This window comes from Halichoeres trimaculatus, unplaced genomic scaffold (assembly GCF_033239565.1).
Source record: "Halichoeres trimaculatus isolate MK-OKI-2021-1 unplaced genomic scaffold, fHalTri1.1 fHalTri1_scaffold_11, whole genome shotgun sequence".
In the NCBI taxonomy this organism is placed as follows: Eukaryota; Metazoa; Chordata; class Actinopteri; order Labriformes; family Labridae; genus Halichoeres; species Halichoeres trimaculatus.
Genome location: NW_027437189.1, coordinates 5,527,072 through 5,552,323, shown reverse-complemented (window position 1 = coordinate 5,552,323; position 25,252 = coordinate 5,527,072). Strand labels below are relative to the sequence as shown.

General features: G+C 38.5%; 1 protein-coding gene across 1 annotated transcript in view; it reads right to left on the bottom strand.

Moving 5' to 3' along the window:
* LOC141799922 (uncharacterized) overlaps window positions 1–25,252 on the bottom strand; it is a 53,806-nt gene that overhangs the window by 24,280 nt on the left and 4,274 nt on the right. The window contains exons 2-4 of the mRNA XM_074682345.1: window positions 21,796–21,886; window positions 16,853–16,939; window positions 2,614–2,766 (exon numbers count right to left, since the gene is read on the bottom strand). Of these exons, the coding sequence (XP_074538446.1) occupies window positions 2,614–2,766; window positions 16,853–16,939; window positions 21,796–21,873 (318 nt within the window). The 5' untranslated portion in view covers window positions 21,874–21,886. The remainder of the gene's footprint in view (window positions 1–2,613; window positions 2,767–16,852; window positions 16,940–21,795; window positions 21,887–25,252) is intronic.

The following is a 25,252-nucleotide window of genomic DNA, read 5'->3' as shown; positions in this document are numbered from 1 at the left end:
CACCTACAACAGCAGAAAGTCATGATAAAGCTGCAAGAATGGGGATTCAATTAGCTCATCTCCTCAGTGTTGAGTTTAGGTGTCAAACTATATCCACAAAAAAAACTGAAAAACTGTGCCTGACACTCATTGCTCTGTGGATTTATGCTATAAGACACTCTGCCGAGAGCAAAATAAATCATTTCAGAACTTTTTCTGCCTCTAATGTAAGCTAAACCTGCTAAACCTACTTCTTTTAGCGCATAAGAGTCTGAATTACAGGCAGTTTTTACGCATCTAACATTTAGGTATTGCAGTGAAAATGCTAACTTAGGGGTGAAGATGGTCCTTGTTTAGGTCACGCCCCCTAGTGGAATTGAAACCGACATTGCAGTATAATAAAATGCATTTTCAAATCACAAAGGCTGCAATTAAAAAAATAATAATAATTAAAAAAAACTTCTCTTCATCCTTCCTTAAACCAGCAAAAGTCGATATGTTGGTTTTTCTGGCAAACAAAAAAAACCCATGAGCTAGCTGGCGTGAGCGTTACTTTGCATGGTTCATTTGTTGGTCATGGACACCAAACTGGTTTTGTCTTCAGTGATATTTTTACTACTTTTTGCTCCTGTGTTTGTCTAGAGATCCTACATGTAACCATGGCTGCATTGTTAACATGTGAGATCAGCTGTTAGCAGCCTGTAGCATGTCAATGCTAACTGGTGCAAGGCCGGATGTCTTCCCACAAGGTGAGGAGAAGGAGGTGAGGACGACGTGCTGGTTCTCAGGTGTGAGCTAAGAAGTGACGACATGGACCTGTCCTTCATCCATCGTTATTGGGAACGTAAGATCTATTTCCAACAAGATGGACAAGCTAGCAACAGAGAGAATACCAGAAGGCAGAGTAGCATCATGCTAATCACAGACATGGCTAACGGATCCAGGAGACAGAGACTGAACAGACTGCTGAAGAAGCTCAGTCCTGGACCCTGTGGAGGTGGAGGCTGGCTGAACTGGACAATGATGGTCAAGCTGTCAGCATCTATTTTCTTATGGAGCTTTTTGCACTTTCTATACACTTTTTTACTTTTGTTTTCGTGATAGCTGCTGCAACTCCTCCTGAATTTCCCCTCTGGGATAAATAAAGTATTTTCTATATTATTCTATTCTATTCTATTCTATTAAAAGCACAAAACATAACTTGGAGGGAAAAAAAGAGAAATACTGACTCATCACAGTAGATGGCATTAATGCCGTGTATAACCACTTGCACCCACTTGCAATAAACAGGAAAAGCAGATGACAACAATGGTGCTGCTATTGTGGAGCTGTGAACTTAAAGACAGCAAAAAAAATGGCTGTCATCTTGCTCATCTTGAAGTGAGGTCTCCACAAAAACTGCTCCCCCTGGTGGCTGGCTACAGTATAGGTCAAAAATCCATCTCCCCAGTCTTTCCAGATGGGCTGTGGTCAAACTTTAAGAAATTAATACACTTAGTAGAAATGTTTCTCACGTCTGATTGTTGTGGTGATTTGAAGATATCGTTTGGCTGTCTTTTATTCAAGTCCTATTTTTCTGAAAAGTTTGGTTTTTATTAGTTATAAGAGGTTAAAAACAAGGTTTTATGTCACGTTTAACGATGATTGACAGCTGATGTTCTTGTTTATTTTTTGAGGATTGTGAAATATGTCAGGAGGGAGAGCCAATAAGAGATTAGACTCTTAAAAGAAAAAATATATTTATTATTTTTGTCACCTTTTAAAACTCCAAATCCTTATTTATATTAACAGATGTGTTTCACAGGAAAGTCCTCCACACATTGTGTACCAATAAAAGAAGTGAGGAGCTAAAACCAGGCTGAAAACATGTTTACTTCTGCTGTAAAAACAAACTTCTTTCACTTTCAGCCTAATTTGGTCCCTGGGCTGAAAACGTGAAGAGCTGCAGTTTGCACTCACACATTAAGAGATTTGACCCATTGGTGAATGGAAAATCAAAAACACAACCAAAAGTGAAGCTGCAGACGCTCTAAAACGCCACATGTTGACGAGATGCTACTCCACATCTCGGAAAAGTTCTGAATTCAAGCAGTTTTTGCTCTCTTGAAACGTGCATATTTGTTATTTGGTGGTTGATTCCTGGCTGTTACCTTTGAAGAGAGCCAAACAACATGCATCTCTAAGTTTGGAGCCTCATTACTGAGCTGAGTTAGCCCTCTTCCCTGCCTCAGCTTCACGGTTAGCAGACAGAAATGAGAGGAATAAATTCTCCCATTTACCTAAGCTTAAAAGCATCTATCTAAAAAATCTCCAACTGTTCATTAAATAAACCTGAAAATGGGCTCAAACGTTTTGCTGTAATCAAAGGAGCGACTGACTGGCAGCAGTTAATGAGTGTTCACATCTAAGAGATCCAGAAACCAGCAGCCACACTCAGCGGAGACAGACAGAGATATTAAACCACACATCTATCAGACGGACTAAGTCTAAGTCCTGAGTGAATCAGCAGCAGAAAGACATGAGAGAACGCTGAAAGAGGATGTAGAGAAGTCATGCAGTGTATATCAATGAGTAGTCTTATTAGCCCAGTGCTGCAACTCAATCAAAGGTCAGGAAAGAGCGGCGGAGTCGTACTTTCGTTAAGGAGGAGAGGCGGAATCCCTTGGCCTTTTCCTTCCTGGCGTTGTCGTTGAGGTAATTGCCAATGGCGAGGAGGTACTCCAGCACGGAAACAAATGACCTGCAGTTGTTCAGCTGCGTGCACATTCTGATCTTCTGGTTAATCAGCTGGAAGACAAACACAGGGGCACAGAGCAAAGTCATTTTCTTCTGTAATCCAACCGCATGCGGGCTCCCGCTTTCATTTCCTGCACACAACAAACTGTGAAATTTAAGTGGAATAAAGCTTGTTTAGGAGCTGTGTGTGCTGATAAAGCATGGACAAAAATAACTTAAGGCTTCAGTTTTTTTTTTTCTACATCACAAACATAAAGAGCTATCTCACAACACCTCATTTGACCCAAGATAATCAGGACTCGGTTGTTTGCCAGATTATCACCGCGTGTGCAATTTAATCAGGCGTAAATATCCCACAAGAATATCACAAAATTAGCTTCAAAATAAACAGTTCTGCAGGAAAACAGATGGATAAATAAAAGAAGTTATTCAAATCAATATGTGATTTAATTCATTCGCCAGTGGTGTATTTTAGAAGAAAGGAGGTAATGCTCAGGGAATCACAGTCCTTGACGAAAAGTTTGCTTTTCCAAATAAGTTCTGTGCCAGTCAGCAGCAACACCCCACCATATGGTGCAGCTGTTTTAAGAATAAGTTCCTCAAATCTGCCTGTGGGACGGCTTCAATCAGAGGAAGGAGAAAAAGAGGCGTGCAGATACATTTTATCAGCTCGGCTGTTACAGGAAACTACAGTAGTTTGGATGAAATATACCAGAAACAGCTCCACACATGATGTAAGGGAAGAGATTTTACACACATTTCTTCTTCTAGAGATTAAACACAAATTTTATAACCACAGGTTTTTTTTTGGAGAGCTCTAAAACACAAGAGACTGCAGTTTTTCTGTAGCTCAGTAGAAAATAATTTCTTCAACCTCATTGTATTCTTTGGTGGCTGAAAAAGATTTTTTGAGGTGTAATCAAGAGATACTGCTGGTAACCAATCCATCCACCCATTTTCTAACACTTAACCAGGGTGGAGTCGTGGTGGCAGCAGCGTCAGTAGTGAAGCAGATCATCAAGTTGAACAAGGATCTGAGCCCCTGAGGGCAGAGCTTGGACTTAACAGTGGATCTACAAGCTTTGGGAAGAGATGGTAAGAATGAGATTTTAGACACAAGCACAAGTTTTGAAAGCCTCTCGACGTCAGAAGTCGTGTTGTTCAACGTGGGCTTTGAGCCTCTACACCAACACCCACAAGGCGTCCGCTTGTCAGTCAGGGGAGCTCTGCCTCTGATTGGACAAACTCAAGCACTTACTATCTTCTAAACCTCTGATGATATTAAAAAAAAATCCACCAGAGTCAGCTTCAGGGGGACACTACAGGTTGAATTCCTCGCGGTTGGAGGTTGCCGCTTGGAATAAACCCATAACTGCAGGGAATTGAAAGGATCCCCCTGAGGTCGATGGAGAATCTGATAAGGATGCCTCATGGACAAATTCTTTTAAACCAGGGGTCTGCAACCTTTACTTTCAAAGGAGCCATTTTGCCTCAGCTCACCTGGATTAAAGTCATACCAGAGCCACAAAATCTACTTTATCTTCACAATAGAGACTATAAAGTGTACAAAATTCTATACACTGTTAAAGTCTAGTCAATAGTTATCTAAACATGACGTTTGTTTATTTTATGCAGTTCTATATGTACAGGTGTCTGCAACCTGCAGCTCTGGAGCCTCATGTGGCTGCAGAGCTGCATTGCAGTGGCTCTTTGTAGCTTTTAAAAAATATTATCTAAACAAAAATTTATATTTTTCACATAGATGGATTTTTTTTTAATTTCCCTTTTTTATTTGTCAAATTTTAGAAATTATTATTTTTAACATATTTTTGAAAAGTTTTAAAATTATATTTTTACATTGGGAATTAACTTAATGCAAATAAAAAAACATTAATACACTCTAGTGAAATTTCAAATAATTTGCGAGTTTTGTAAACATTTTGCAAATTTTTGATAGAATTTCTATTTTTCTCATAGAGAGAATTTTTTTGAATTCCAATTCTTTAGATTTGTCAAATTTTTGAAATTAGTTTTTTAAATATATTTTTTAAAAGTTTTGAATTTTTATTTTTATCTTCAAAATTTACTTAATTTAAAAAAATAAATAAATAAGTGAAATTTCAAATTATTTGTGAGTTTTGTACAAATTTTGCAAATTTTTGCAATTCTTTGCATTTTTTGAAATATCTAAAAATATATATTTTTTTAACAAAATGATCAAAAATAAGAACCTAAGACATCACGTATACAATTTTACACATCAAATTTTATATATTTGAAAAACTTCTTTTTTAGATAACTAATCACTAGAATTTATTATGTATAGAATTTTACACTCTATTATATCTTTATTTTGAAGATAAAGTACATTTTGTCGCTCCGGAATGACTTTAATCCAGGTGATCTGAGGCAAAAAGGCTTCTTTGAAAGTAAAGGTTGCAGACCCCTGTATATGTCTATATGATAGTTTATTACTTTTCAAAAACAAAATTGCAAAAAATAAATAAATAAATATATAAACAAATAATATAATAAAAAATTTTGTGGCGTTACTTTTGACTAGAACTGGTACAGGTCCCAAAATTACCGACCCGTACCATCCCACTTTTTGGTACCCTTCTGTTGAGGTGCCAGGCATACTGATCCAAAACTGTATTTCTATTCATGGCACACACCTTCTCTGAAACAAAGCTTGATTGCACTTGTACCAAACTGTACTGATCCATACCGGACCGCTTGGTGGGCTTATTTCTTATCTGACCTCAGAATGTCTCAGGGTTCCCAAAAAGAAGCTGGAAAGCATTACTGGGGGGTCTCTGGGTAATCTTACTGAGCCTCTGCATTGACAAACAGTGTACAGATCCATTCCCTAACAGTTCATGATAGAAGTTTCAAGAGTGTTGGGAGAAAAAAAAATACCACAAATTGGTTGAACACTTCATACATAGTCCTACAAACACACGCAGGAGGATGGACGACACCCAGCGCCTCCAATCCAAGACATTCCCAGCTGGTGGAACGCCAAACTGAGAGATCACCAAATCAACAAAGATAAGCTCTGATCTCCAACTGCAAAGAAACACCCCAGCCACGCTGACCAATGCAGAATCTTAAAAAGTTAAGAAGCTTCAGACACTCCTGGAGCCCTACAGGTGAGAGTCTTCAAAACATTAGAGTTTAGTGTAGCATCTTTCTGAATCAAATGCAACTAACAGAGAATCATCTATCAGGAGACTTTTGAGCAGCTACAAAGCACGGTATAATAATGGAGTGTTAAACATGCTTCAAAAAACGATTAATCGGAATTCATGGGATTAATCGCAATTCATGCGATTAATCGCAATTTGTGCGATTAATCACAGTTTAACAAAATTAATCTTATTGAAGCTCCAGTTTAAAGTAAAATGATAAAACAGAAATTTATATCTGGATTTATAGATATTGAGATTATATTCTTTGACAGTTTTCTAAACTGTGGTTACGAAACCTGAAGCTGAATATGCTCCGTGTTAAAATTACAGCTGCACACTTCTTTTTGCCATTCAGTACATCGTATCTCCAGGAGCTGCCTCCCTGTCTCCTGCATCACTGGATTTGGATCCAAGCCTTCGACTCTCTTATTTCTATTTGAAATGGTTTCTCTCTGAGCACAGCAAACAGTTTAAAGATGGAGCTGGGTCCACTACGCGGAGTACAGCCTGTCACCCTGGCAGCGAAAGTTTGCACCAACAAACCAATCGTAGGTGAGAATCCTCCCTGAGGCTTCTACATTTTCTCTCCTCGAGCCTGGTCTTTCAGGTGGCGAGTAAATCCTCCTAAATGTTCTGGCTTTAAGGAGTCTGTCGTGTCAGAGAATCAGAGGATTTAAGAGTCTTCTGCCACAGACAGGACCCTAACCTTTCCATCTCTGAACGTGTTGTACCATGAAACAGACACGCAGCAGATTAGGAAGAAGCAGAGGAGCTGTACCCAAACAGCGACGCTGCGTTTGATTGAAAAATGACCTTTTTTAATATCTCTAAGTTAGAACGATGTGCGAGAAGAAACAGCATCAGGAAGAAAAAGCAGAGAACAAATTGAAACTTAATGAAATTGCTAATCTTTCTTGTCGAGTCATCTAGCAGCGCGCACGATATGTTTGTCTCCGTGTCTTAGACAAAGAAAAATTGCTGTCACAGTCAATGGATTACAAGGCCATCATTCTTATCCATTGTTTCTCTTCTTTCGCAGACAGTCAGCAGACAAGAGATTAGGGCCGAGGCACTGATGCTGAAAGGAACAGAAGCTTCAGAGAATCACATAAAAAAAAGAAAAAGAGGAGAAGACAGAGGAGCTGGGAGGTATTCTTGTCTGACTGCAATATCTTCACAGCCTGCAGTCCCTGCTGCCAATAAACAGGAACCCTCTATAGGAGTATTAACCATCCGTCTGACTAACGTGGACCTGGAAAGTGAAGATACTGGCACTGCACAAGTGTGACATATTCACCCTGATATGATAAATACACGCTTAAATGACCTCGAATATTTGATGAGCAGATTTACGATGCATATTAACAAGAAAAAATAACTCAACTGTGGGGAAATAGTCGTTAAAGGAGCAGGCTTCACAAGTCATGCTGATCTTATTAAGTTAATATTTAGTTTTACACAGTTTTGGTAGAAAAAGTGTGCAGAAATTTCTACATTTTTGGGAAAAAAAATGAGACAAAAAACTGTTGAGGGTTTGAAGTTAAACCAAAAAAATAAAATAAAATAAAATAAAATAAAATAAAATAAAATAAAATAAATAGATAAATAAATAAAACACCATTTTTATTTGAGCTAATAAAAAGTTTACGTTAAATAAAAATAAACAAATAAATAAATAAAATTATTTAAATAAATATGAAATTTGGGCAATGGATCTGGATATCTCTGGACAAAATTAAATAAAAAAAAGTAAAAAATCACACGTCACCTGACGTTGATTTATTGTTTTGTGATACCTTATTGACTGAAGGAGGCCATCTAGTGTCTTGAAGTGGTAATAGCAATAATTTGAGCCATAGCTTCATGTAAGTTTTGTTTTATTTTCCTATTAGAAAATATTTGTCTGTTTGTATTTTGACATTTAGAGAGATTAAGAAAATAAACCAATTAATTATAGAATTTGTAATTAATTAATCTAATTAATCGCATTTTAATCTCATATCTGCTCAAGGCCACCAAACAAAATGAATTCTAGGACATTACAAAATTGTAGAGCATGACGAATCAAATGAAAACACGAAGAAGAAAAGATTTGGAAATCCACTGTTTTTTTCAACTGGCCCATATAAAAATGTCCCCATTCACTGCCATCCATAGACATTAATTAGATTGCAACCTTTTACTACATCTATAGAAGTAAAATGGGTTTTTCAGCAGGGGGAGGAGGGGTCTGGCAGACTACTGTGGGTGAGAGTGATGCGCTCTTTGGACGAGAGCTCAGCATGGATATGAAGAGAAGATGTGACATGACAGAAACAAAGTGAGACGTTGCAAATCAGAAAAGTCCAGGCAGCTCACGCTCCAACTGAGGATGTGTCACGGTAGTTCAGAGAGAAAGAGTGGCGCCATCGTGAGAAAAGACGACAGAGATCATGGAGAGGATCAAAGGATGGAGCGCCCGATGATGCCAAAAAAAAGCATAAAAGGGGTCCACTCTTCTGAGGTAGTTTTGGTGTTTACATGGTCAAAACAATATTATTTGGGTCTTGAAAGATCGTTAAAGATGCTCTGAAAACGGCTGGCTGCCAACGAGTTCATCTTGCATTAATTTTCATAATGCATTAATTTGCAGTGTAATTAATTAATCTAATTAACGTGTTGAAGTGACATCCCTAGTTTTGAGTATTGAGACTAACTGTGACATTTTTCTGTGATGAAAGCTAAAACTCTGGTTTAACCCAAGTAACATCAGTATATGCTAACGGCTAGCATATAAATGCAATTTCCTGTATACATTAGCATCAAGCTAGCACATTTCTTCTTCTTTTTTTCCCATAATGCGTTTGGTTTATTAGGAGATGTATAAAATGTTAAATGTGTTGAATGGTGTGAGGGTAATTTTTATTTTGAAATGTTTACTTCCTAACAGTGGAGGGATGGAGCCTCCAACAGAGTTGGCTGAGAGTGGAGGTCTGCAGCTGGACTGTCTTGGACAAATTCACTTCTTCTTCTCTTTGGTGGCTTTGCTTGTCTTGACTCAGAAATGGTGAGGTAGGAAATCTGACTCACCTTAAAATTTAAAAGCCTCAGCAGACGTCACTTAGGCAGGGGACGTTTTTCAGAGACCGAAGGAGTAATCAGAGTGAAGCTGCCAACTGACGTCAAAGTGTAAGCAAGAACGACAACCTATTATTTTTCAAATGTCCTCATGTGTGAGGACAGAAGATCGAACTGTTATTTTCAACCAGGACGTCATGAAGCTCCTTCTTAAAGCCATGTAATCAACAAGAGGAAGGAAACATAAATACTCCTTCACTCAATCAGTAGCCACGCACATAATGTGCAGAAACAAACGCTCTTATGTCACAGCTATTATCTCCTCCGTACAATTCTCAGCCCCATTATATGCATTCAGTGCGTTCAGCAATACATAAAAAAGGAACTAATGCATGGGAGGTTATGAAACAGGCCTTACATAATCTGTGATTGACATCAGGACCTAAAACTTAGAAACAAGGGAATGTAAAGATACTATGTGGATGTTTCTCGATTACAATCTGCAAACACAGGATCAACCTGGAACACGCCTCATCAGATCCAATTAAAAAATCACTTACAGAAAAATCAGGAAGTTTATGTGTGAACTCTAAAATCATGGTTTTAAATGTTATGAGAAGGATCTGTTGTAATTGGACTGCCTCGCCACCTTCTGGCCCAGAGTCTCACACACAATGTTGTAAAGATGTGTCATTTAACGAGGCGTCTGTTTGTTTTGGAACAAAGTTTCTTTGTTTAAGACATCTTTACCAGACACATCACGACGAGGTAAGGTAATCTATCAGTATAGTTACCTAGCACTGTTGTTTGAAATGGGATAACAAGAAAACATTGTAGTAGCCGGCTACTAGCCAAGCTGCAGATAGCACTACATATAGCTGTGGCTACATGGTGTGCAGACGTGTCCATAGGCTAACGTGACATCAAGGAGACACAGTTCATACAGTAGTTTGGTAGCCGTACATAAGTAGTGCTACCAACAGCTCGGTGCTCTGAGACATGTCTGTAATGTGTAATGTCATTAAATCCTGGTTAGCTAAGTCATCTACCAAGCAGAGCTAACGCAACCTCACTCTTCATTTTATTGATAGACTCTCAAGTTTGAACAGACCACTGCAGAATAACTGCTGACTGTGGGTTCAATGGAACATTAGCACAAACAGTTAAACCCGTGTTTTAGCCTTTAGCCTTTGTTTTAGTCTTTAGCCTTTGTTTTAGTCTTTAGCCTTGTGTTTTGGCCTTAAGTCCTATTCCAACCTTTGGCCCTTTTTTTAAAGTCTCTAGCTTGTGTTGTAGCCTTTAACCCTTGTTTGGCCTGTAGCCCTTGTTTCAGCCTTTATCTTTTGTTTTAAAGTGTGTCAGCCTTAAGCTTGTTTTTTAGACCTCAGTCCTTGTTTTTAGCCTCTAGCTTGTGTTTTGGCCTTTCACTCATGTTTTAGCTTGTATTTTAGCCCTTTGCTCTTTCAATAGCCTTTAGCTTGTGTTTCAGCCTTTAGCCCTTCTTTTAGCCTTTCGCTTGTGTTTTAGCCTTTAGCTTATATTTTAGCCTTTTGCCCTTGTTTTAGCCTTTTGCTCATATTCTAGTTTGTGTTTTAGCCTTGAGCTTGTGTTTAAGCTTTTAGCCTTTGTTTGTGTTTTTAGCTTTTGTTTTAGCCTTTTAGCCTTGTGTTTTAGCCCTATTTTAGCGATTGGCCCTTTTTTGTCTTTAGCTTGTGTTTTAGTTTTTAGCTCATGTTTTAGCCTGTAGACTTGTTTCTGTCTTAAGCTCTTGTTTTAAACTTAAGTTAGCGTTTCAGCCTTTAGCTTGTGTTTTAGACCTGAGTCCTTTTAGCCTCTAGCTCGTCTTTGAGCTTTTAGCTCATGTTTTAGCTTGTGTTTTAGCCTTTAGTTTATATTTTAGCCTTTTGCTGATATTTTAGCTTGTGTTTTAGCCTTTAGCTTGTGTTTTAGCTTATAGCCTTGTATTTTAGCCTTTACCCTTGTGTTTTAGCCTTTGGGCCTTTTTTTAGCCTTCAGCTTGTGTTTTAGCCTTTAGCCAGTGTTTTAGCCCCTGTGTTAGCATTAAGCTTGCGCTCCTCTGCTCTTCTGTCCTTTTTTTGTCAGACAGTTAGGCTCCTGTGTCCACCATCACTACAAAATTAGTCAAAGAAATTGTTTTTAGCAGAGAAAAACACAGATCTTTTTTCCCTCTACTAAACTTTGTCAGTCAGCGTGGTGTTGTCATAGACGTGCCGGGAAATCAATCCGGTTGTGGACGACCTGACCAGGAAGCTAATAAATAGCATTTAGGAATAACAGATATAAGTGCTAAAAATCTCATTTTAAAGTGTGGATTTCAATCAGGCATATGTAGGAGGGGGACTTTTTCAAGATCACTTTCAAACTCCTCACAGCCCCTTTAAAATAAAATACATAGATGTGAATTTTATAAATAAGCAAAACTTTGAGGCATACACTCTCACTGCATGTGCTGCTTTCAACTTCTGTGATGCTTAATGAAGATTTCTTTCAAGGATACCTCCAAACCTTCTTTTAACAACCTAAAACTTTCCAAGATGTGATTTCATTTTGAAAAATAAAAGTTGAAATTACAGATTCGCATTGATGGGCTATAGATGACTGCTCGAAGGTTACAGCACAGAAAAGCCCTCTCACGCACACTCACTAAAAAAACTTTGAGTCCTCCTCTCACCTCTTCAAGGAACAATTCTGCAAAGTTATAAGAGCTTTTAGACTCATACTTTCATTCCTATAACCCCCCTGTGGACAAAGCAGCCATGGCTGATTTCATCCCCCGTGTATATTTAGCATTTCTTGACAAGATCTCTTGCCAGTTTAATCTATCACTCATCCAGAATCCTCACCATGAAATGTGTGAAAAAAGGTCGAATCTGCAGCGTGCTGTTAATCACTTTGTCTGACACCTACCCTCCAACGGTGCTTTCAGACATCAAAAATAACTCAAGAGAGACGGTCTCTCTGTTTGTTAGTGGTCCTGTCAGATTGTTTAGGGTCACAGAGACTGATATGTATGAAGTTCAGTTAGTTACACAACCAGACAAAAACTCTTGGTGTCTCTTTACAAAGCTGTATTTATGACATGTTGATGTTAAAAGCGTTTTTTGGCTGGTTGAAACATGTTAGGTTGGGCTTAGATGTTGGGCATGATTTCATTTTGAAGCCAATTGGAAAAAAATAGGACCACTTCATTGAGATGCAGAAAAAAAGCAACCCTTAGGTGTCTTATAAATGCAATCTACGCCAATAAAAATGCAGAACTGTTGTTTGTGTTGATTTGGCGCCCCCTCTGGACATTTTAATGTAATGCTGCTTTACACTTTAACATCACATACAAACAAATGATCAGATGTCTCATAATTTCAAAACAAAGCACCATGTTCTGGCTCCCGATCGTAAATCTCATCCTGGTTTATCAAAAACTAGGGCACATGGCCTGAAGTCGTCAGCAGGAGGTTATGGAAAAGGAAAAGTTCATTTTGAAAGTGAAAACTTAATAATTTTCTACAACACAACACATTCTTTCTATAAGGACACAAAGAGAAAGGAGAAAGTGTCTGCGCTTCCCCTCTCCTTCCCTCTGCAGTGACACCTGCAAAACACAAGCCCCGCCCTGAGATCCTGCCAAAAACAAAACAATAAGTCACTGTGGGATTTTTCTTTTGATCGTACTAGCCCTGTTTTTAATTCTATTATTGCTGCCTATTTTGGAGCAGCTCTCGCTTCTTGGTCCTTTTCTTAAAATTTTTTCGTCTCCTTTTCGTGATCTTTGTATTTGGAGTGGATCATTTCTTTGTATGGCTCATTTGTTGGTCACGGACACCAAATTTTTTGCGGCTTCAGCGATATTTTTGACTATTTTTGCTCCTGTGTTTGTCTGGAGATCCTACATGTAACCATGGCTGCATTGTTTACATGTGAAATCAGCTGTTAGCAGCCTGTAACATGTCAATGCTAACTGGTGTAAGACCAGATGTTTCCCACAAGGTGAGAAGGAGTTGAGGATGACGTGCTGGTTCTCAGGTGTGAGCCAAGAAGTGATGACATCGACCTGTCCTTTCAACCATCATTATTGGGAACGTAAGATCTATCTCCAATAAGACAGACGCTAGCTGTGGTAACCCAGCAACACAGGGAATACCAGAAGGCAGAGTAGCATCATGCTATTCACAGACATGGCTAACGGAGCTAACACTGGATACTAACGCCACATTGGAAGAGCTTCACCTGCTGTGAGCAGACAGGATCCAGGAGACAGAGACTGAACAGACTGCTGAAGAAGCTCAGTCCTGGACTCTGTGGAGGTGGAGGCTGGCTGACTGGATAATGATGGACAAGCTGTCATCATCTATTTTCTTATGGAGCTTTTTACACTTTCTATACACTTTATTTTGTTGTACTTCTTACAATGACAATAAAGTTCTATTCTATTTCAGAGACCTAGCATTTGATGATATTTTTTTGCCTGTTTTTTTTATAACACTGTATCTTCCTCACCTTGTGGGGAACATCAGGCCTTGCACCAGTTAGCGTTAACATGCTACAGGCTGCTAACTGCTGAATTCACATGCAAATAATGCAGTCATGGTTACATGTAGGATCTCAAGACACAGACAGGAGCAAAAATAGTAAAAGTTTCACTGAGGACAAAACCAGTTTGGTGTCCACGACAACAAATGAGCCATACAAAGTAATGATCCACTCCACATGCAAAGATGATAAAAAGAGATGAAAAGATTATAAGAAAGAAGAAGCAACAACCAACAGGGCGGCAGCTAGCAACTGGGGGGTGTTGTTGGGGCTATCAGGCCATGCCCCCTTGATCTTTTTGGGGTGGTGAATCTATCCTGGAATCATCTATAGTGGAGCCATCTTTATCTGATTTAGAAGTTTCAAGAATTCAAAGTATGTTTGTGTTATAATAGAACCATAATCAGTCTTTGTGTTGATGATCTGGTTTTCTTTCGTCATTATTCTCAGTCTGTTTCATAACCAGCCAAAACCTCCTCAGTGAAGCTCTAAAGCAAACTCAACAGTAACTTTTCATCCATGGTTTGTGTTTGTTCTCTTTTCTTTTTTTTCCTCTGTATTTATTTAAGAGTGCTCGTCTCTAAAGCGAGTTTAGAAGTTTGTTGATTGATGTTAAATTTCCTCGTTTCTCCTCCTCAAAGTGGGTTTTCATCGAGCTTCTGATAAAGATAACAACCGTCTCTGTTTTACACCACCTACAGGAAACTGGCACTTGATTTGATTAAGACCCATCTTTTCTGCTCCGTCAAACGCAGCGCGGTGTCTTAAAGTGCCTCTCATGCCCTTCTGGTTTCGAGACTCTTAACCATCCGGCAAATCGAATGGAAACTTCTTCAGCTGCACTTCAGACATAAAGCTCAAACTGGAGGGTAAAAAAGCTTTCATGTATTAATGTAAGTTTGTCCCGAGATGTTCTTTCCATTTATGTCTCCAACCACCATGTATCTGAACATTAGCATCTGAATTACAGGAAACATTTGCATGTTCGTGTTTTATTCTGTGCTACAAAAGGAGGCCAGTGTTGAAACAGCCTGATGTCTGATTCACATGGAGCAGGATTCAAAGATGAAAGTTTGAGGAGGGGTTACAATTACCACACCACGACAGATCATATTTCTATAACATAACGGTATTTTGGAGCAAAGAGTTTAAAGGGAGTGAGGGGTTGAGGTTAATTGTTTAGAAGACATTAAGTACACAATGTGTTCATTTTAGGATTTCCTAGCAAGGCGCCGCTCTGTTGGTTGTGGCTGCCTGTTGCAGAGGCTCTGTCTTCTCAGAGTGGATCATTACTTTGTATGGCTCATTTGTTGGTCGTGGACCCCAAACTTTTTGTGTCTTCAGTGATATTTTTACTATTTTTTCTCCTGTGTTTGTCTGAAGATCCTACATGTAACCATACCTGTATTATTTACATGTGAAATCAGCTGTTAGCAGCCTGAAACATGTCAATGCTAACTGGTGCAAGGCCTGATGTTTCCCCACAAGGTGAGGAGAAGGAGGTGAGGACGACGTGCTGGTTCTCAGGTGCGAGCTAAGAAGTGATGACATTGACCTGTCCTTTCATCCATTGTTATTGGGAACATAAGATCTATCTCCAATAAGATGGACAAGCTAGCCACGCTAACCCAGCAACAGAGGGAATACCAGAGGGCAGAGTAGCATCATGCTATTCACAGACATGCCTAACAGAGCTGACATCAGACACCAACGTCACATTGGAAGAACTTCACCTGCTGTGAGCAGACAGGATCCAGGAGACAGAGACTGAACAGACTGCTGAAGAAGCTCAGTCCTGGACCCTGTGGAGGTGAAGGCTGGCTGACTGGATAATGATGGACAAGCTGTCAGCATCTATTTTCTTATGGACCTTTTTGCACTTTCTATACACTTTCTTACTTTTGTTTTCTTGATTGCTGCTGTGACTCCTCCTAAATTTCCCCTTGGGGATAATTAAGTATTTTCTATTCTATTCTAAACATGAAACATGTAAGTGTTAACTAAAACACACTAAAAAGCCTACCCTAAGTGTATTGACCCTGCACTAGTGATGGGTATCGAATTAGGTACTTTTACAGGTACCAACCGAATTCTGTCAAAAGTACCGGGTACCGATTCATGTAAAATCAAAAGGTACCATGTTTAGATACCTAAATGCATCTTTGTGATTGTGAGGGAGTAGGAGAGTAGGTTATTTTCCGTGCTGGGCATGAACACAGCATTGCAAGGTTTAATATTGAAGAATAAATATGTTAAATTGAAAAAAAGTCTATACTTTATTATTGATTAGTATGATTAGTGGCAAAAACATGCAGCAACGAGTCATGCAGTGGAGCATCATGGGAAATCTTGTTATTACGAGATAGTACCTCGTTAAAACAGAACATTTTAAAATAAATACATTCCTGCCTTTATTTGATAGTTTTGCCGCAAAAACAGGAGAATTTTTTTTTTCTTTTTTTTGAGTGAACGCAATACCCCACCGTAGTTTTCTGATCTTAGCACTTCAAGAACCAAAAAAGCACAAAAAACATATAAACTTTTTTTCTTGGATGGAAAATTAAAGGCTTGAAATTCAAATAGATTTCATATTCCTTGCATTTTAAAAGTGACAGTGACAGAGTTAATAGGGGAGGAAGTTAAAGGGTTAATTAGCATTATTATAAACATGCCTAAGTTAGCCAAAAGGCTAGTTTCCATCTGTAGTCCCTGAAGTTAAAATAGGCTACTTAAAAAGCACCAAATAAAATTTGTACATCTCTGACTGACTTGATGCCTGTAAAAGTTCTATTTAACTATTTTCACCGTCAACACATCTCAAGACTGTTTCAAGTCTCCATCAAAAAAAGTGATGCTATATCTTGTTAGCTACCTCAACCTTTCAACTACCTCTCAGAGAGAAATGTTTCTCTCCCATGGAAGCTACTAGATACAGCATTGAAGGCTGAATCTGAGACTAATTTAGTCTTTTCTTCTGTCATGATAAAGGTCATCATCAACCACATCTCACTTTTTTTCCCTGGCCATTAATTTGTGAAAGAAATAATCAGAAGCTATGTGACCGTTAGCTTTGGCTTTATCCAACAGGCTACAGGGTGTGAATTAGAGGTTACGCCTCAGTACGGATACACCTGCTGGGTCAAATATTTCCCTCCTCACTTTGAAAACCTGATGAAAAAAGGTCTTTTCCTTTTCACTGTGAGTGAGTCAACGTTTCTTCTGTGTTTTTTTTACTGTCTGTCAACACCACAGGGATTGTAAGTGTAGCTTTAAACCTGCTGGTTCATGTTTCTCACATTCACTTGTGCTGATCTGACTCTGCAGGTGATGGACGCACTCACCGGCTGCAGGTCGTTCATGCTGTTGGGCAGCTCTCTCAGGGTCAGCAGCAGGTCCAGCTGGGAGCTCAGATGGGGGATATTGCACATCTGTAACGAGAAGGACGCAAGTCAAGTGAGCAATTATTATACCACACTCAGGCGATGATGGGAAAATGTGTGTAAAGCCAGCCTGCAGGGCCGTACAGTCGCTGAATGGCTGCGGCTCTTTCTCTCAGGATCTGTGTTGAGATTACCTCAGGCGAAAAAAGGAGAGCTGCAGGCCTGTCGACGGGCTGATTTAATAGAGAAACTGAAGGCTTGACACCTCGAAACGATTGGCTGAGCTGCCTAGTCGACCTTTGAGTCTGTGCTAACCTCTAATAAATCACTCCACATTGTCAGACAGTCTCGCTCACGCTCAGGTGATGTCTCCTAGAAGCCAAAGGGCACTTAGTCTGAAGGATGGTCAAGAAGGATATTAGGATAAGTGTAAGGAATCAAGGCTGTGAAGAAAAGCGCCTGGTTTTTATCACCGTCTGCATTCTTCAGCTCAAGTCTCACTTTTTCTGACACATTTTTATCTTAACAGGTCACATCGACTCTCCATCAAAGTAACACAGGGGTGAAATATCTCCTCCTTAAAATAACTTTTTCTCACATTACACAGAAATCACAGTCTCAGGTAGTTTGCTGACTGTGTGTCAGAGCCAAACAGGAACTCTGACGCTCACTAAATTGGAAGAGTGAAAAAAAAAGGAAGAACTCACAGAGGGTTTGACTCTGGCTCAGCTCAGATCCCAGTAAAGCTTCACAGCCTGATTTAGGAACATACAACAGCTTCATGTGCAGCGAGGTGCAAAGGATGATTAGGATTTTTTTTCCATCTTCAGGAAAAGGTCAGTGCTTAATGCATCGATCAGTCTGTTTGGTTGGTGGGAAAATTGTTTGCAGATGACGCCCTCGTGTCCGTCACAGACATCCTCATTAGAAATTGATAATCCTGAACTGTGTGACGGGACATCAGTCTAATTTTAACCCTCTATGTATCAGAGCTGGACCAAGCCAATGTGGCGCCCTGGGTGAGCTTTTATGTGCAAGGTAAATTTATTTATATCGCATATTTCAGCAAGGCAATTCAAAGTAAACATATTAAAAGAAAACCATTAAAATTTAATTTAAAAAATAAAAGGAAAAAAAAATCAGTTCCAAATATAAGAAGATACAATAAAACAAATTTTCAAAAAAGTTAAAATATAGAAAAAGAGAGATAATTTAAGATAAGAGTCATAGTGCAGAGTTTAAAAGTTGTGCAATTAAGAAAAATGTTATTGAAATGAATTGTAAAAATGCTCTAATAAAAGGCAGCTGTAAAACGATTGTCACTCCATTAAAATAATGGCCTCAGTCATTTTTCAAGTTTTTGGGAAAACATAAAAACCAAATGATTTTTATTAGTCATTTCAATCAAAAAGGCCTTAACGGTAGATGACTGTTGACATCCAAAGGACATTGTAGTGCAACTTCTTTGCTGGGTTTGTTATTGAACTTGACAACTTCTTAAAACCTGACCATTAAATGTCCTTTTATTCTATAAAGCTAAATCAAAACGTAAATAACTCCAACCTAAATTAAACAAATGTCAGGTCAGTCTTACCCCGAGTAGGCATACTCATACATCTCCTTCCAAAAAGAAAATAAATAAAAGAAATAAGTGGGTTAGCCAGGGATAGGTAGCTAGCTAGAGGTAGCTAAATTTGTAGTTAAACCACAACTTTTTCAATTTAGACGAAATTACTACACAACATTATACCCAGGCCTTATAATAGTGAACCTAATTACTCGCCAGCTTCCTCTGTACTTAAGTTTCTGTTTCTTCCTGAAGCAGCTGCCATCATGAAAGCTTGTTATATTGCCCGAGTCACACATTTTATCCTTAATAATCTAAAATTTTGACTTAAGGCAGAATTGAAACAGCCTAAGTCACCCTCTTGACATAGACCATTGTACTATAGGGCATAAAGAGCACGAAGCGATTTAACCAGAGATGGCCAGCATTATTTAAAGATAGTTTAAGCCAAAAACTCATTTTCATCCAAAAATGACTTAGGCTATTATTTTACTAGGGTGATGATATATATGTCAGCCCCTCCATGGGCGATTTACGTACAGTTTCAGAAGAAATCTAATAGCATTGTTTGTATCATTTTTAATTTAAAAGAAAGCATGTGACCCAATTTACATTAATGGGGTAAAAGTAAGCTGCGTTTCCACCAAGCAGTACGGGTCGGTTCAGTACGGTTTGGGACGGTTTGGTACAGTTAAGTCTGATCCCGTTTGCGTTTCCACAGCAGACTGTGCCCTCTCTTGGTGGGCGGGGTGTAAGCCGGATGCTGGAAGCCGCAGCTAGTAAACAATAGGGCGACGCTGTAGCAGCTTACCCCGCTATTAAATCCAACAAAGAAGAAAACGCGACACAGTAAACAAAGAGCACGGATGGAAGACATGCAGCATTTCGTCCTCTCTGTGATTTTCATGTAACTCTCTGTTACAAAGTGCAATCAAGCTTCCTTTCAGAGAAGACTGTGAGCTGCCAGGAGAAATGCAGCCGCTGTCGGGGTAAGTGACAATTCTTTTGACCAATCAACGGTCTGCAGTGTGTTGCTCCACCTCCCGAGAGCTAATCGGTTCAGTCTGGCACCCATACGAAAGGGTCCCAAAAAAGTGGGACGGCTCGTCTCGGTTTTTAGGGATCCGTCCCGGGATGAGTCAGTGGAAACGCCACTAAAAGCGCACCGTACCGAGACGAACCGACCCGGACTGCTTGGTGGAAACACGGCTGTAGATAATTGTGCATTAGGGATTATTGCTAGGCCTAGGTGCTAAAATATGCACGCTGTAAGTACCTTTTTTTTCTTTTTGCCCCTGCCCTTCAAAAGGTCTGTGCACACCACTGATTAATGTCCAACTATTACTGATGCTATACGGTTTGAATTCTAAGGTAGAACTAGAAAAAGCCTGTGTAGAAGTACTTTCCGTGCACTGCAGCACTTTTGAGTCAAATTCAAGTTTTACGTTTTTTTTATGCCTCGTTTTAGTCCAAAGGCTGCCTTTGCACACCAAGGGCAACTTGGATAAGAAGTAAAAATTTGCAAGAAACTTGGAGGTGTCACATTCAATCTCCGCAGCTTTACTCCTCTTAACGTCTTTATAATCGTTGTTTTTGTAGTTTGTATGTCATTTGTCTTAAAGAGCCAGGTGCTGGAACAGGAACACAATCTAGCGGTCTGCCATGTTGAATATTTTGGTATGAAACATGTCAACAAGGAGCATTTTGATTGGTTGGATGTGTGCTTGACACAAGCAAAACATTGGAAAAAATTGACCTTGGGCTGAAAAAATAAAAGCTGAAATTTCACTCAGCGAAATAACCTTGGTGGTGTGAAAGCCTGGATTGAAATATAGTAGGTTCGAAAAAAAAAAAAAACAAAAACGCTTAAAAGGCTTTATTTGTTTTTTATAATCAATTTGTTACTATTATAATAATTGTTGTTGCTGTTGTTTTTAAAGCTGTAGTGCATAGAAATTAGTGAACATAAATGCTATTTATTGAAGTGTGGGCTCACACAATTCATGCCCCCCTGCATAAGTCTACACCTTGGTCGGGGCCCCCTAGTCTAAAAAGATTGGACATGCCCCTGCTTGTTAACGCGTTGTTTTGTTGCTTTGCTAATCATTGGACAGATTTATGCTGAATGGAGGGTTCATCTCTTGGAATAGTTGGAGTTACAGTCAAAGAGGGGACTCAAATTTCCCTCATCCAACAATTCGTCTTCTCTGTGCTTGGCATGTGGCTCCTTGTTACAAAGCCCAATCAAGCTTTGTTACATAGAAATACAGCAACCATTGTCACACAGGAAGTGACGATTCTTTGGACCAATAAACGGACTGCAGTGTTTCTAGCGCCGCCCTCTGGGGTCAAATCGCTATATATCAGGCACCCCAACAGAATGGGATGGTGTGGGTTAGTAATTTGGAGTCCTGTCCTGATTTTAGTCAATGAAAATGCCACAAAAAGTGTGCTGTACAGAGACAAACTAAAGTGAACCACTTGGTGGAAATGGGGCTAAAGATACCCAATGATCTTTGGGGCCACAAAAGTGAATTTGCCACCAGAGGAGGCAGGTGTAATTTGCAGTCATAGTAATGAGGCACTGCTTTACATTTGAGTCAGTGTGAGCTTTTACATTCTGACTATTTGCTTATACTGTCTATGCCACGGCCGGCCCTGCATGGTACCACTTATACAGCCTCCCAACACCACACCCCACAGGCTGAAAACACCTGTTTATGTTTACTTCGCCAAGCAGCACATGGAAGAAACATTTAACTCCAAGCTTTTCTAAAGTTGTCGAAAAAGGAAAATTGCCAAACATTGACTGTCGAATAAACCTTGAAAGGAGTCAGCACTCGCCTCTAAACTCAGGACTTTCACTCAATGCCATTTCACTCTCTATTAAGTGCCATTCTTAAATACCTGCTTAGGTTGGAGGCAATAAAGGGAGTTATTATGTGGTGGTTATCTGTTTAGGAGCATTCAGGCTGACTGTAGAAACTGTGCCTCCAGGAGAACACCAGGCTCCTCCTTGCATGTTAAACCTCTTATATCTACTCTCAGGGCTGATCCTGCATTTCATCAGCCACCCATCCTGCAGCCAAACACGCCGGTCAGATGACTGCCAGCATGCTGGGAGGTGATAACTAGAAAAATGCAAAGCGCTCATCATGACACCCACGTCGTGTGAATGAGGTGGCAGGTGCACGGGGACTCCACGTGTCGTCCTGGAGGAAAGTGTCCTCTCAGGTAGGAGGCGGATTAGACGGAGCGCATGCCACGTGTCATGAGACAGATCACAGCGGAAGTTCTTATTTAAAATCTGTTACCATGATAAAACTTAACACTGTACCTCCTTCATGTACTGATCCACAATATGCAGCTCTGAATCTGGTACTTTCAGGGATTTGTACTTTTCCACATCATCCATGGTGGGAACATACCTGAAACACAAAACAAAAAATATTTTGACATAATGTTTATTTTTCGATCATTTAAAGGTACATTTCCCCTGATTGACGCCTTCTTTGTCTGCCATAGTTACTGAGAAACGCTGCTAGACTCCTGATTGTGCTGCAGTTTTTATGTTGGCATAAATTGATGTTGTTAGTCACCGTGACAACGACATAATAATCCAGCCTTGGTGAGTGGCTTGTTCTCATATTGCTAGCTATTTTTGAACAAACCTACAAATACAAATAAATAAAAGCAGAGAAAGGACTACAAGTAAGTTTTAAGGTGTCTTTCTTTACATAGATGTTTAGTCATGTGTATCCAAATCAGATTTAAAGGTATACGAAAAGAAATGATCAATATTTTCAGGAATGTTTGCCAAAGAATTTCCCCAAAAATTCAGGACAGGCTGTCCCCTACGAAACCCCAAAAGATTCAAAATTAAATACATAAAAAATTGAAATAAATACCACTATGATAAATAATAGACAAATGAATAATATGGCCATTAAATTGTCAAATAAAACAATATTATTATGAAATATATATATATATATATATATATATATATATATATATATATATATATATATATATATATATATATATATATATATATATATATATTTTATATATATATATATATATATATATATATATATATATATATATATATATATATATATATATATATATATATAATAGATCATTTTAATTAGATATTTCATAATTATTATTTAAAAAGTTTCATTCTTTGTATGATAATGACTTTTTATATTTTTTGTATTTAAATTTTTTTCAAAAAATTGAAAATTAAAATTTAATTGTTGTATTATATATTTTGAAATGGTATTTATTTTAAAATGTTGTTTTTATTTATTTAATTATGAGTCTTTTGGGGTTACATAGCCCCCCAAAATGTGTATTTGAAGGACCACAAATACACATTGCAAATGTTCAACAGCTTGTGCAAGGGAGGCAGCACAGCAGTACACAATGGTGTCATCAGCATATAAATGTAACATCGCATGTGAGTCATACATGAACAAAAGTAAACAGAAAACAACAACAACCAATGAGCCAAATAAGTTTGTCATTTGCATGTTAAAAAAGGAGTGAGATGAAGTTGAAACTTATCTTGTCCAAAAAAATAGCAACAATAACAAAATTAATCCTAACATAACCAAATTAAACCAAATACTAATGTTATAAATAGACAAACAGTAAGAAAGAGAAGACTTGATGACTAAAGGGACAAGAGAACTATGTCACCCTTTAGTGACCTATAAACAGTCTCATCTTTTATCTTTTAAGAATCATTACCCTCAGAGCGAGGTGTCAGAACTCAGGTTGAAAAGTATCAGATCTCCGGTAAACATCTGTCAGGTGTCAGATTTTGGACCAAACTGCCTCAGACTAAAAAGTCCCACAGAAATACCACAAGTTTTATGTCTGTTTAAGTCCCTGTGAAGACTTTCTGAGTAATCTTTAAGAAGTCTCACATCTATATATTTGCCTGATTGTAATCCACAAATTAAAGAATCAGAATCAGAATTGCCTGTATTCGCCAAGTATCTCAGGAATGCAAGGAATTATTGTGGTATGTCTTTGAAAAAACTTCAATTTTGAAAAAGAATTCAGCTTTTGAGTGGGTTTTGCTCATAGACATAATGTTCACATGTATGCTCTAAATGCTAACGTCTTTGACATTAAAGAGGTGTCTGTTTACTTCCATCCTGAAAATGACGTTAAAGGGGCTGTGTGGAGTTTGAAAGCGATCTTGAAAAAGTTTCCCTTCTAGATATATGCCTGATGATAATCCACGCTTTAAAATGAGATTATCAGCACCAATATTGCTGGTTACAGGTTATCTTAAATTGCTGGTTCTTAGCTTCCCGATCAATTGATTTACAGCACGTCTAGGTCTCTATGACAGCACCACCCCAGCTGACAAAATTTTGTAGCGAGAGGAGATAAAACACAGGGATCAGTGTTTTTCTCTGCTAAAAAATATTTATGTGACTAATTTTGTAGTGATGTTGGACACAGGAGCCTAACTGTCAGACAGAAAAGTACAGAAGAACAGAAAAAAGATAAACAGGAAAGAGATACAGCCTGAGCTAAAAGGCTAATTAGCCTTTGTTTCGACCCAATCTCCATTTAATTCCAAAGCAAACACACGCCTTGCTAAAAGTATGGAGGTTAACAGAAGACTTGAAGCTTTTTAGATAAAAAAAAAAAAAAAAACAGAAAAATATGAAAGTGGGAAACATCACTGATTGTGTGAAGATCACACCAGTCACTCACAGGTTGAGTCAAACTGTCAACTCACACGCTCGCTCTGAGTTCCCCTGATTTTTACCTGCTCCGTTCTCACATCACCTAATCTGACTTTTGGTGAAAATTGTTCATGAGGGACCGGAAAAATCCTTCAGGATAGAACCTGGGAGAAAAGTTTAGCTGTTTGTGTTCACACCTGAGAAAAGTTGGAGTTCTGTGTCGATGTGTCTTCGGCACACGAGAGGCTGAATCTGCAGACGCCGGATATTTTTACTTCCGTTCACCAAACTTACCTCCAACACTGACTGGACATGCACATCAAACACATTCAGATTCTCTGTTTTCCCTCGCTGGTTTGAAGTGGGTGATGATAGCTGAAACATTTTTTGTGTGACTGTCACTCAATCATGATCGAATCACACCCACACAGTGTTTTGAGTGTTTCATCAAGATAAAAAAAAAAAAAGGCAGCCCCTCAAATTGGATTTGTCTTTTGAAGTCATAAATACTTTATGTTATGGCAGACAAGTTTTCTCTTCCTCTGTTTCTCTGAACTTGCACTAGAACTGTCAAAAGAGGAGCATTCAGCTTTTTTCATCCATCTAGTCCAGGGATCTGCAACCTTTACTTTCAGAAGAGCCATTTTATCTCATTTCGCCTGGATTTAAGTTATTCGGGAGCCACAAAATCTGCTTTATCTCCACATCTAAGACAGAGAGGTGCAGAAGGTTCTAAATAAAGTGAAAATCTAGTGAATAATTATCTCAACAAGAAGGGTTTTTGTTTGTTTATAAAACTACATGTGATGTCTTAAGTTTCTTATTTTCAATTATTTTTTTTATCGAAATATTTGTAATGGCATAAATTTCATAACTGCTAAATTAATGAAATTTTGATAAGTTGCAAAATACTCCAAAAAAATTAAAAATTCCCAAAATTTGCAATTTTCAAATGAAATGTTATTTAAAAAAATGTGCAAAAATGAAAAAATTGAGCACAAATTCATAAATTTGCAAAGATAAATTGTTATTTATTTTTCCCACAATTTTATAAATTGACAGAAAAGAAATAAAGAA